This window comes from Piliocolobus tephrosceles, chromosome X, assembly GCF_002776525.5.
Source record: "Piliocolobus tephrosceles isolate RC106 chromosome X, ASM277652v3, whole genome shotgun sequence".
NCBI lineage: Eukaryota > Metazoa > Chordata > Mammalia > Primates > Cercopithecidae > Piliocolobus > Piliocolobus tephrosceles.
Genome location: NC_045455.1, coordinates 74,836,836 through 74,849,452, shown reverse-complemented (window position 1 = coordinate 74,849,452; position 12,617 = coordinate 74,836,836). Strand labels below are relative to the sequence as shown.

The following is a 12,617-nucleotide window of genomic DNA, read 5'->3' as shown; positions in this document are numbered from 1 at the left end:
AAGAAAGAAAAAAAAGTCAATTTCGGGGAGAATTCTCATGTATACATTTACAGTAGACTCTTCTACTTGTAGCCCAAAAGTTACTGGTAACATATAGTTGCACTTCCTTCCAAACTCTGGCCAATTCAATCAATAGGCACAAAATACCTTAAAGCAGCAGGGAAGGAATCCTGATAGAATCATTTGAAATATGAGCAACTAGCAAAATTTTCTGTGATCTAAGGTCACAACAACTAACTGGTTTAAATGTCATTTTTCAGAATAAAAGAACATTTTAAATATAAATATAATTAGTGTCAGAAACAATAAAAAAGTGGAACCAAAAAACCAAACTAAAAACACAAAAGTTATCCTAAAATGTACGTAGACAGTATCATATTTACTTCCAAAGTCATTCAAACAATAGAGACTCTTTTGCTATAATAAGCTATCATAAGCAGGCAAATACTGACATATAGAATTTTTTAAATTAGCATGATAAAAATGTCTCAGATGAGATTGTTTAAAAAAGACAAGGCTGGGCGCGGTGGCTCAAGCCTGTAATCCCAGCACTTTGGGAGGCCGAGGTGGGCAGATCACGAGGTCAGGAGATCGAGACCATCTTGGCTAACACGGTGAAACCCCGTCTCTATTAAAAATACAAAAAATTAGCCGGGCGTGGTGGCGGGTGCCTGTAGTCCTAGCTACTCGGAGGCTGAGGCGGGAGAATGGCATGAACCTGGGAGGCGGAGCTTGCAGTGAGCCGAGATCGCGCCACTGCACTCCAGCCTGGGCGACACAGCCAGACTTCGTCTCAAAAAAAATAAATAAAATAAATAAATAAAAAAGACAGAAAAATTCATTCTGTAAGAACACTAGCTGTAAGTTTCTCTTATTACCATATTATATACGTAAACCCACCAAAATAATCTATTCAAAAACAAGTAGAGAGACAAAAGACTTGTACATCGAAAACTATAAAACATTACAGAAAGAAATTAAAGAAGACATAAATAAATGAAAAATCATTCATGTTCATGGATTGGAAGATTTATGCTTATTAAGATAACAGTACTACTCAAAGTGATCTACAGATTAAATACAATTTCTATAAAAATCTCAATGGCATTTTTTTTCCCTGAAGAAATAGAAAAATCCATCCTAAAATTCATATGGAATCTCAAGGGACTCTGAATACTGAAAATAATCCTGGCAAGGAAAAACAAATTTGGAAGCCATATACTTACTTATTCCAAAATTTACTATAAAACGACCATGATCAAAACAGTATAATACTTGCATAAGGACACACATATGGGCCAATAGAATAGAATAGAGAGCCCAGAAGTAAATCCTTGCAGATATGGTCAAATGATTCTTACTAAGAGTACTAAGTCCATCCAATGGGGAAAGTACAATCTTTTCAACATTGGTGCTGGGAAAACTGGATATTCACATGCAAAAGTTGAAGCTGGACCCTTACCTTACATTATGTACAAAAATTAATTCAGAAAGAATTAGACACCTAAAAGTAAGACCTAAAACTGTAAAATTCTTAGAAGAAAACATAGGGGGAAATTCATGACATTGGATGTTACGATGATTCCTTAATTATAACACCAACAACAGGTAACAAAAGAAAAATGATAAATTGGACTTCAACAAAATTTAAACATTTTGTACATCAAAAGATGTATAAAATCCTATTACTAAAATAGTAAAAAGAAAACCCACAGAATGAATTAAAATGTTTGAAAATCATGGCTGGGTGGGGTGGTTCACGCCTGTAATCCCAGAATTTGGGAGGCCAAGTGGGGCGGATCACAAGGTCAGGAGTTCGAGACGAGCCTGGCCACCACAGTGAAACCCTGTCTCTGTTACAAATACAAAAAATTAGCCAGGTGTGGTGATGTGCAATTGTAATCCCAGCTACTCAGGAGGCTGAGGCAGGAGAATCACATGAACTTGGGAGGCGGAGGTTGCAGTGAGCCGAGACTGTGCCATTGCACTCCAGCCCAGGTGACAGTGCGAGACTCCATCTTAAAAAAAGAACATCATATATGTGGAGAATGAATTCTATACCCAGAATACATTAAAACACTCCTACAACTCAACAACAAAAAGTCCATTAAAAAAAATAAAAAATCAATTAAAACATGGGTAAGGACCACAGCCAACATTGTACTGAACAGGAAAATGCTAGAAGCATTCTCTTTAACAACTGGAATAAGACAAGGATGTCCACTCTCACCATTCCTATTCAACATAGTACTAGAACTCCTAGCCAGAGCAATCAGGCAAGACCAAGAAATAAAAATAGGAAAAGGGGAAGTCAAGCTATCTCTCTTCACACATTATATGATTTTATGCCTAAAATACCCTATAGACTCCACCAAAAGGCTCCTAAAAGTGCTAAGTGACTACAGTAAAGTTTCAGGATACAAAGTCAAGGTACAAAAATCAGTAGCATTTGTATACACCAATAACATCCAAACTGAAAGCCAAATCAAGAACACAATCCCATTTACAACAGCCACAGAAAGAATAAAATACCTAGGAATGCAGCTACCCAAGAAAGTAAAAGATCTTTTCTCTACGACAAGAATTACAAAACACTGCTGAAAGAAATCAGAGATTAAACAAACAAGTGAAAAAAACATGCTGTGCTCCTGAGAATTTCAATTGTTAAAATGGCCATACTGCCCAAAGCAATTTACGGATTAAATGCTATTCCTATCAAACTACCAACATCATTTTTCACAGAATTAGAAAAAACTATTCTAAAATTCACATAGATTCAAAAAACAGCCTGAATCACCAATGCAATCCTTAGCAAAAACAACAAAACCTGAGGCATCATGCTACCTGCCTTCAAACTATACTACAAAGCCACAGTAACCAAAACAGCATGATACTGGTACAAAAACAGATACCTAGACCAATGAAATGGGAAGGGGAACACAGAAATAAAGCCACATAGCTACAACCACCAGATCTTTGACAGAGTCAACAAGAACACACAACAGGGCGAGGACTCCCTATTCAATAAATGGTGCTGGGATAACTGGCTAGCCACAGGCACAGGATTGAAACTGGACCTGATTCTTTCACCATATACAAAAATTACTTCAAAACAGGTTAAAGACTTAAATCTAAGACCTAAAACTATAAAAACCTAGAAGAAAACCTATTCTGACATACTATTCTGAATATGGGCCTTGGCAAATAATTTATGGCTAAGACCACAGAAGAACTTGCAACAAAACCAAAAATTGACAAGTGAGACCTAATTAAACTAAAAAGCTTCTGTACAGCAAAAGAAACTATCAGCAAAGTAAGCAGACAACCTCCAGAATGGGAGAAAATATTCACAAACATGCATATGACAAGGGTCTAATAACAAAAAGAACAATTCAACAAAGAAAAAATAACCCCATTTAAAAAATTGGCAAAGGGCAAGAACAGACATTTCTCAAAAGAAGACATACGTGTAGCCAAAATATATTTTAAAAAGGCTCATCAACACTATCATTAGAGAAATGCAAATCAAAATCACAAGGAATACCATCTCACACCAGTCAGAATGGCTATTATTAAAAAGTCAAAAAATAACAGATGTTGGCGAGGTTGTGGAGAAAAGGGAACACTCACCCAATGCTGGCAGCTATGTAAATTAGTTCAGCCACTGTGGAAAGCAGTTTGGAGACTCCTCAAAGAACTTAAAACAGAATGACCATTTGACCTAGCAATCCCCTTACTAAGCACACACTCAAATGAAAATAAATTGTTCTACACATATGTTAATTGCAGCACTGTGATGGTTAATACTGAGTGTCAACTTGATTAGATTGAAGGATGCAAAGTATTGATCCTGGGTGTGTTTGTGAGGGTGTTACCAAAGGAGATAAACATTTGAGTCAGTGGGCTGGGGAAGGCAGACCCACCCTTAATCTGATGTGCACCATCTAATCAGCTGCCAGTGAATATAAAGCAGGCAGAAAAACATGAAAAGGCAAGACGGGTCTAGCCTCCCAGCCTACATCTTTCTTGCTGGATGCTTCCTGCCCTCAAACATCGGAGTCCAAATTCTTCAGTTTTGAGACTCAGACTGGCTCTCCTTGCTCCTCAAGCTTGCAGACAGCCTATTGTGGGATCGTGTAATGGTGTAAGTTAGTACTTAATAAACTCCTCTTCATATATATATATATATTCACAGATTATATGATTATATGTATATATATTATATATATGTGTGTGTGTGTATATCTATTATTAGTGTGTATATATCGCTCCACTTTTTTATATATATCTCTCTCTCTCCTATTTGTGTGTGTGTGTGTGTGTGTGTGTATCCTATTCCATCCCTCTAGGGAACTCTGACTAATACAAACACTATACTCAACAGCAAAGACATGGAATCAGCCTAAGTGCCCACCAGCGGTGGACTAGATGAAGAAAATGTGGCATAGATACACCATGGAAAACCACGCAGCCATAAAAAGGAACAAAATCATGTCCTTTGCAGCAACGTGGAAGTAGCTAGAAGACATTATCCTATGTGAACTAACACAGGAACAAAAAGTCAAAGCTGCATGTTCTCATAAGTGGGAGCTAAACATTGAGTACACATGGACATAAAGATGGGAACAACAGACAACAGGGACTACTTCAGAGGGGGCTGTGCATTGAAAAACTATCAGATACTATGGTCACTGCCTGGGTGACGGGATCATTTATACACCAAACCTCAGTGACATACAATTTACCCATGTAAATTGTGACCTGCACATGTACCCCCAAATCTGAAATAAAAATCTAGAGAAAAAAAATAAATAAGTTACACATGGGTAAGAGTTTCAAATAGGTATTTCTCCAAAGAAGATATACAAATAGCCAGTAAGTACATGAAAACGATGCTTAGCATCAGTAGTCATTAGAGAGCTGCAAATCAAAACTACAGTGAATTACCACTTCACAGCCATTAGGATAATGACTACGAAAAAAAAAAAAAAAGGAAAAAAGAAAGAAAAGTGTCAGGGAGAATGTAGAATAATTGGAACCATTGTGCATTGTTGGTGGGAATGAAAATGGTGCAGCTGCTATGGAAAATAGTTTATTGGCTCCTGAAAAAATTAAACACAGAATTATCATATGATCCAATAATTCCATTCCTAGGTATATACCTTAAAAAACTGAAAGCAGGGACTCAAATACCTACTTGCACACCACTGTTCACAGCAGAATTACTTACTATAGCCAAAAAGTTACAACAGTGTAAAGGAAACAACCCCAAGTGTCCATCAACAGACCAATGGAGAAACAAAGAATGGTATAGACATAAAACAGAATATGACTCTGCCCTAATAAGGGATGAAATTCTGATATACGCAACAACACAGATAAACCTTGAAAACATTATGGTAAGTAAAAAAAACTAAACAAGAAGGATAAAAATTATGATTCCATTTATATGAGGTACCTAGAAAAGGCAAATTTATAGGGACAGAAAGTAGAGTTTACCAGGGTCTGAGAGGGAAAGAAAAACTGAGAGCTACTGTTTAACGAGTACAGAGTTTTTGTTTAGGATAATGAAAAAGTTCTGGAAAAAGGAAGTGGTAATGGTTACACAACATTGTGAAGGTACTTACTGCCAGTGAATTGTACATGGTGAAACCCTGTCTCTACTAAAATACAAAAAAAATTAACCAGTCATGGTGGCGGGTGCCTGTAATCCCAGCTACTAAGGAGGCTGAGGCAGGAGAATCGCTTGAAACCGGGGTGGGCAGAGAGTGCAGACAGCCGAGATTGTGCCGTTGCACTCCAGCCTGGGCAAAAGGGCAAAACTCCGTCTCGAAAAAAAAAAAAAGGCTAATGTAGTAAACTTTATGTTATACATATTTTGTCACTATTTAAAAAATAATCTATTCAGTGAATACATATTTAGCTCCCACTGCAGCTGAAACCTATTTTGTTTCGATTTCCAAATTACCGGTAAATGTATTCTGTGTGGGGACATGCATATAAAATGAATCTCACTTTTTAATTGACACAATATATGTACATATTTTCAGAGTATATGCGATATTTTGACACATTCATCTAATGTGAAATAAAAAATTAGGGTAATTAAGGTGTCGATTACCTCATACATTTATCTTTTCTTTATGCTGGAACATTTGAATTATTAACTACTAGCTATTTTAAAATATACAATAGATTATTGTCTACTATAGTCATTCTACTTATTTATCAAACACTAGGTCTTATTTCTCCCACCTACCTGTATTTTTATAACTATTAATCAACCTCTCTTCACTCCTCCTTTCCCCCTACCCTTCCAGGCCTCTGGAAAATAAATCTTTCTGAAAAACAGCCCCTGATATGTTGTGCACATCAGATATCCTAGAATGTACTTTCAAAAGCTCCAAATAATTATAATTGCACTTTAATTGGAATAATTTGATTACTATTTTGGTTCTTTACCTACATAAAAAAAAGTCATAACAAGAAGATATCCATAAATTCTGCTGATGGGCTGAGGATATACGCTTATAGTCCAAGTGCAGCTAAAAATGAACACTGTACCTGATAGAGCATAATAGGTTCTATGTTGTATCCTAAGGTATCAGCAAAGTTCTTGGTGATCACTGTTTTTCCACAACCCTACAAATGGAAACACAATTATTCAAGGGGTAAGTCAAAATAACCAAAAGCCAGAAAACTAAAAGTCTGCAGTGAGACTGTCATTCTTACCTTTCCTCCAATTAAACATATATCCTTAACCATGTGAGACTGCATCATTTCAGCCTGTAGCTGCTTATGGCTCAAAGTCTGTATGAAACGGTCTGATGCACAAGGTTGACTTAATGGCCTGGTCCCAGCTGGCACCTATAATTAAAGAGAGGTCAATATAACATGGCCGGGCATGGTGGCTCATGCCTGTAATCCCAACACTTTGGGAGGCCAAGGCAGGTGGATCACTTGAGGTCAGCAGTTCGAGACCAGCCTGGCCAATATGGTGAAACCCCATCTCTACCAAAATACAAAAAAAATTAGCTGGGCATGGTGGCACGCACCTGTGATCCCAACTACTCAGGGGGCTAAGGTAGGAGAATCGCTTGAACCCAGGAAGCAGACGTTGCAGTGAGCCGAGATTGCGCCACTGCACTCCAGCGTGGGCAACAGAGAGAGACTCTGTCTCAAAAAACAAAAAACAAAAATATATATATATATGTGTGTGTGTGTGTGTGTGTGAGTGTATATATATATGTATATATATTTGTGTGTATCTGTGTGTAAAACATGCATATGTTTTTCTCAAAATATCCGTAACTTAAAGTATGTAACTGCTGCTTAAAAGCCTCCAACTAATAGCTTGCTCAATTTAGTTCTTTACTGTTTTTGATATTTCAATAGAGCAGCAACTACTTTTTCATTTAACAGATCTGATGATCATTATTACAAAACTTCCAAATCAATTATTTCTCTAAAATTAAAGTCCCACACTGTCAGACATATTCATAAAAATCATGTCATCTTAATGCTGTTTATAACTTACAGTAAAGATGTTACTACTGGAGAATAAATTTTTCCCTAAATTCTAGTTGTAAGCACAGAATTAATGTTAGTCCATTGGAATCTCTAAAGTCACCAATGACCTCCTGATTTCTAAACGTCAAGTCCACAAATCCTTTTCAGGTTTATCTTAGTTTACCACTGAGAGACATCTGTTCACAGAGTCTCTCTTCCCATCTTTTACACCTACTTCTCCTTTTATTTTTTGTCTTCCCCCCCCCCCTTTTTTTTTATCCTGCCTATTAGTTCCCAAGGAGCCATGCTCTGCTGAGGACTCTGGGTTGGATCATATTATATACTACATAAACCAAAGAATTGTAAGTTTGGAAGCGACAGGATCAGATTTGCATTTAAGAATTTATCCTGATATCAACACGGAAAGCTAACTGGAAGAGACTAGAGGCAATGGGGTTAAAAAGCCATAACCAAAGGGAAGCAAATAATGAAGTCTTTTTCATACCTCATGCTTCTGAACATATTGTTTAAACTGCCAAAAATGTCCTATCCACTCCTGAGCCACTGGAAAAATCCTGTGTTATTCTTGCACACTTAGCTCAAGCTTCACCTTCGCTCTGAAGCTTTCTCTATTCCGTCTCCTGAATCCCAGTATTACTTCCTTCTCCATATCCCCAGTCATTCCAATGCAGTCTTAACTCATCTGCCTCTATCCTAAACCATCAGCTAGATGAGCCATTCATCTGAAGAAAACATATAGTGGGCAACTCTCCCTGTCTAGAAATCCCAGCTGTGCCATCTCCTAGCTGGTGTCTCTGGGTGAATCAATTAACCTCTTTACATCTCAGTTTTCTAATCTACAAAATGGAGATAATAAAACTTACCTTAATGGATCTTGGGGGATTTAAATTGCATAATATATGCAAAGAGACAAATACAGTAACTAGTATACAGTAAACTCATAATATGGAACCTAGCTCATGGTAGATATAATCAATATTCAGTTCAATGAATAAGTACAGTAACATGAATTAATATTAATAATATCAAATATTAAAACAAAAAAGTTTATCATGAGCTGGGCACAGTGGCATATGCCTGTAGTCCCAGCTACTCAGGAGGCTAAGGCAGGAGTATTGTTTGAGCTCAGGAATTCAAAACAAGCCTGGGCAATATAGTAAGACTCCATAAAATATGTGTATACATATACATAGAGATATATATAGAAGGAGTTGATATATATAACATATATACATGCAGATGGAGCTCTATGACCAAATATTATTTCCCTCTTCTGAAAACCATTCAACCGAGCAGATCCTTTTTAAACTGTTTCACATAGCTAAGAAAGATTTTACTTGACAACAGGGCTCTGTAGCAGCTCAAATGTCTGAAAACACTATTTCTTACCAAGGACTCATAGTACAAAATGCTGTCAATAATCAACCCACGACTTGATTTTCCCAGAGGTCAACTTTGAATTTTTGATGAAAGTCTTTCCCTGTTTCTCCTGAATTTTTCCAGTTTGTAAGCACACATGACTCTGGAGACATAGATATATAGATACAGACAGAAGCAGTACTATCAAGAAAGACTTATAAGGAGATCATAAACCTAATTTAGGTCATAAAAACAGGCAGAATAAGGTATATCTTAGAAAGAATAAACCTGTGATTAACCTGTGATTAATTACCTTAATGGTCACCTCTTTATCTGCAATCCGGATGGTCACAGAAGCTTGGGACACATGGTTTTCCGTCATCTTCTCTACTCTTACAATCTCTTTAGGAAGCAGAGAGCTCCCTGAATCTTGAAGTTCAAAGCGCTGTAAAATTACAAGAAAATCATGCAATTTACTTTTCATTGTAGCATTAACGTTGGCTATCTGAAAGATTACACCTTAATTACAACCGAAATCCATTTTATATTATTATATAAAAGTAGAGGTTAAAAAAAGTTAATGAGAACTATTTTCTATTTCTACTAATACCATTCTACTTATAACAATTATTAAAGATGATATAAAAATAGTCCCTAAAATTTACTATATGACAAGAAACGGAATCACTGAATTCCTGGTGAAAGTTCATAGCTTACATCTCTTGATAATCAACTTCCTAGAAAAAGATGATGAGACCCTTCAAAACATGCTGAAATAAAACAAGGCCCATATTGGTTTGTTCTTTAAATCAATCAAAGTTAATGTGTTACCTGAAATCCATGAAAACAGAACTTCTTGGACATCATTCTGCTGTCAGCTATGTGAACAGCTTAACTAAAATTATAACAACAATTTTCCACAGCATATGGTACGGTGCTTTCTACATGGTGGGGTCTCAATATTTGTTGAACTGGATTTAAAAGGCTAGAACCACCAGGCACAGTGGCTCATGCCTGTAATCCCAGCAGCACTCTGGGACGCCAAGGCAAGCGGATCGCCTGAGGTCGGGATGAGCCTGGCCAACACGGTGAAACCCTGTCTACTAAAAATACAAAAATTAGCCTGGCATGGTGGTGCACACCTGTAGTCCCAGCGACTTGGGAGGCTGAGGCACGAGAATCCCTTGAACCCAGAGACAGAGGTTGCAGTGAGCTGAGACTGCGCCACTGCACTCCAGCCTGGGCGACACAGCAAAAACTCCTTCTCAAACAAAAAAAAAAAAAAAAAAAAAAAAAGGCTAGAACCATTGATTCTTGATACAGCCCAATTACCAATGTTCTAACACTGACTACACCACTTCATTCCAGCTAGTTATATCAAAACTGCACAGAAAGAATACAGATAAATATGTGAAAGATGAAAATAAATAGAAAATTAAGTTCGATGCCCTACTTATAACAGCATGCTCAATATAAAAAACTGAATTTATTTTTACTATTAAATAGGCAGAAATTAACCCCCAAAATCCTACACTAGTTTTGGAACGTTATTACTATAGTGAAAGAGTTGAAACTCAGTGAAAGAACAGATCACCATGTATTCAGCAGAATGAAAGAACTCCAGAAAATAGATTTGGGAGGAAGGAAATCATGTTTAACCTCAACATTCTAAACATAACAGCCCAGTTCAAGTGTTCATTTTGATGTCATAAGTACTCAAGACAATCACTAACTCCTTTCCCCAAACCTAAAAAAAAAAAAACTCTATATTTGTACTACCATTAAAAAGTTCTACATTTCATACAATTTATATATGCAAATCCCCACAGTATCACATAATTTGACAAGAATTGCTTCCATGTTGTAGACAAATAACAATTATTGACACCTTAATTTCATGGGAAAAAAAAAAGTTTCACTGTATTTTAAGGAGGACTCAATAGGAAAGGAGCAAGACCTACTCAAGTAATTAAAATCATTAGAATGTAGAACAAACGGCTGGGCACAAAGGCTCATGCCTGTAATCTCAGCACTTTGGGAGGCAGAGATGGGTGGATCACCTGAGGTCAGGAGTTCAAGACCAGCCTAGCCAACATGGTGAAACCCCGTCTCTACTAAAAATACAAAAATTAGCCAGGCGTGGTGGTGCACACCTGTAGTCCCAGCTACTCAGGAGACTGGGTCAGGAGAATTGCTTGAACACGGGAAGAGGAGGTTGCAGTGAGCCAAGACGTGCCACTGTACTCTGCTTGGTGACAGAGCGAGACTCTGTCTCTAAAAAAAAAAAAAGGAAAAAAAAATGTAGAACAAAGATTCATTAAATTCTAGGAAAACAAATAAATGAGCTTAAATGTATGTTTTTACCACAGCTAGAGTAGTGTCAATCTAATTTGATACAGGATTGATGTCAGAGGACTCATATTCCAGAAATAAACACTAATGTCCTGAGCCACTTGCTATACTGGTTATGTCCTCATAAATAATTCAAGCTAAAATATTTCAGTAAAGTAAAAATAGTAGGCCAGAATACACTAAGATAGTAAAAACTTCAAATTGCAAGGTGAATTATCATTTTCTGGCATAGAAAATTTAGAGGATCGTTAATCAGAAAGGTATTAATCAGAAAGGTACCCCCATATTCTCTATCTCCAACTTCATCATTTAAGTTTCTCAGTCCAAAAGCTTGAAATCATCACCCTTAACTCTGTCTCAACCCTGCATCCAACCTTTCAGCGAATCATAATGATTCTACCTTCAAATCCAACTACTTCTTATCAACATCACAGGTGGTCAGAAGGACAATAGACATATAATTATTTCAGGTTACTTCCTAGCAAGAGGTAGAAAATAAGAGTTTGTTAACTTACCACTTTATGAGTATTTCCTATGAATTCTTGAATTTCAATTAAACAGTACTAACATTTTCTAATACACTTTCTTTAAAATTAGGTTATTTAAACTGTGAATTATAATTAAATAAAATGAAATATAAATCACATTGGATACTGGTCTGTCGGGCTTCCATATTCATCCTTACAATTCCCAATCCTGTCCCATCAGGCCATCTACTTTCTTCATACCTTTTTCTAGATTGTTAAGCACTGAAAGTGAAATTCTGCAAACCATATTGCCTGAACAAATATGTGGCCACAGTCTCTCCCGGGTTCTTCTCTCATAGCCCCTCAGCAACAAATACAAACCATTGCTACTCTCCTCAGAAGTCAATCTGAGCCCATTTATCACCCTGTCACGAGGCAATCTAGCTGCCTCCTCCACTCAGAACAGAGCTTTCAGACACATACTCCTCCATACTTTACTAGAACACAAGCCCCATTAGGGCAATATTAAAAGTATCTATTTGGCTCACTCTAAATTTCCAGAACCTAGAATCACACATGGGACATAGTCAATGGTCAATAACGGCTTGTTAAATGAACAAACAAAATTATTTTTCCTTCATCCTCAAAATCATTGATGTTTTAATCAATTCTTGTTATTGTACCCACTGTTTCAGTAGAAAGGACTTCTGCTTTAACTATGAGTAGACAGAAGCCCCTAGAAGTCTTTCTACATCAGATTATGGCAGCTCCATCATTCCAGTTCCTGAGTGGAAAACATGTTCTTCCATCATTTCAAACCAACACACAAGGGTGCTCTGAAAATGTCCTTTTCCACCTTAGCTAGGCCACATTTTTCATGTACTCCACATTTTTTGTCCCTTCTGCCTA

General features: G+C 36.9%; 1 protein-coding gene across 2 annotated transcripts in view; it reads right to left on the bottom strand.

The window, feature by feature from the left end:
- VWA8 (von Willebrand factor A domain containing 8) overlaps window positions 1-12,617 on the bottom strand; it is a 390,434-nt gene that overhangs the window by 298,472 nt on the left and 79,345 nt on the right. For both annotated transcript variants that reach the window (XM_023208911.1, XM_023208909.2), the window contains exons 10-12: window positions 9,203-9,334; window positions 6,733-6,867; window positions 6,565-6,642 (exon numbers count right to left, since the gene is read on the bottom strand). In XM_023208911.1, coding sequence (XP_023064679.1) covers window positions 6,565-6,642; window positions 6,733-6,867; window positions 9,203-9,334 — 345 coding nt within the window. The remainder of the gene's footprint in view (window positions 1-6,564; window positions 6,643-6,732; window positions 6,868-9,202; window positions 9,335-12,617) is intronic.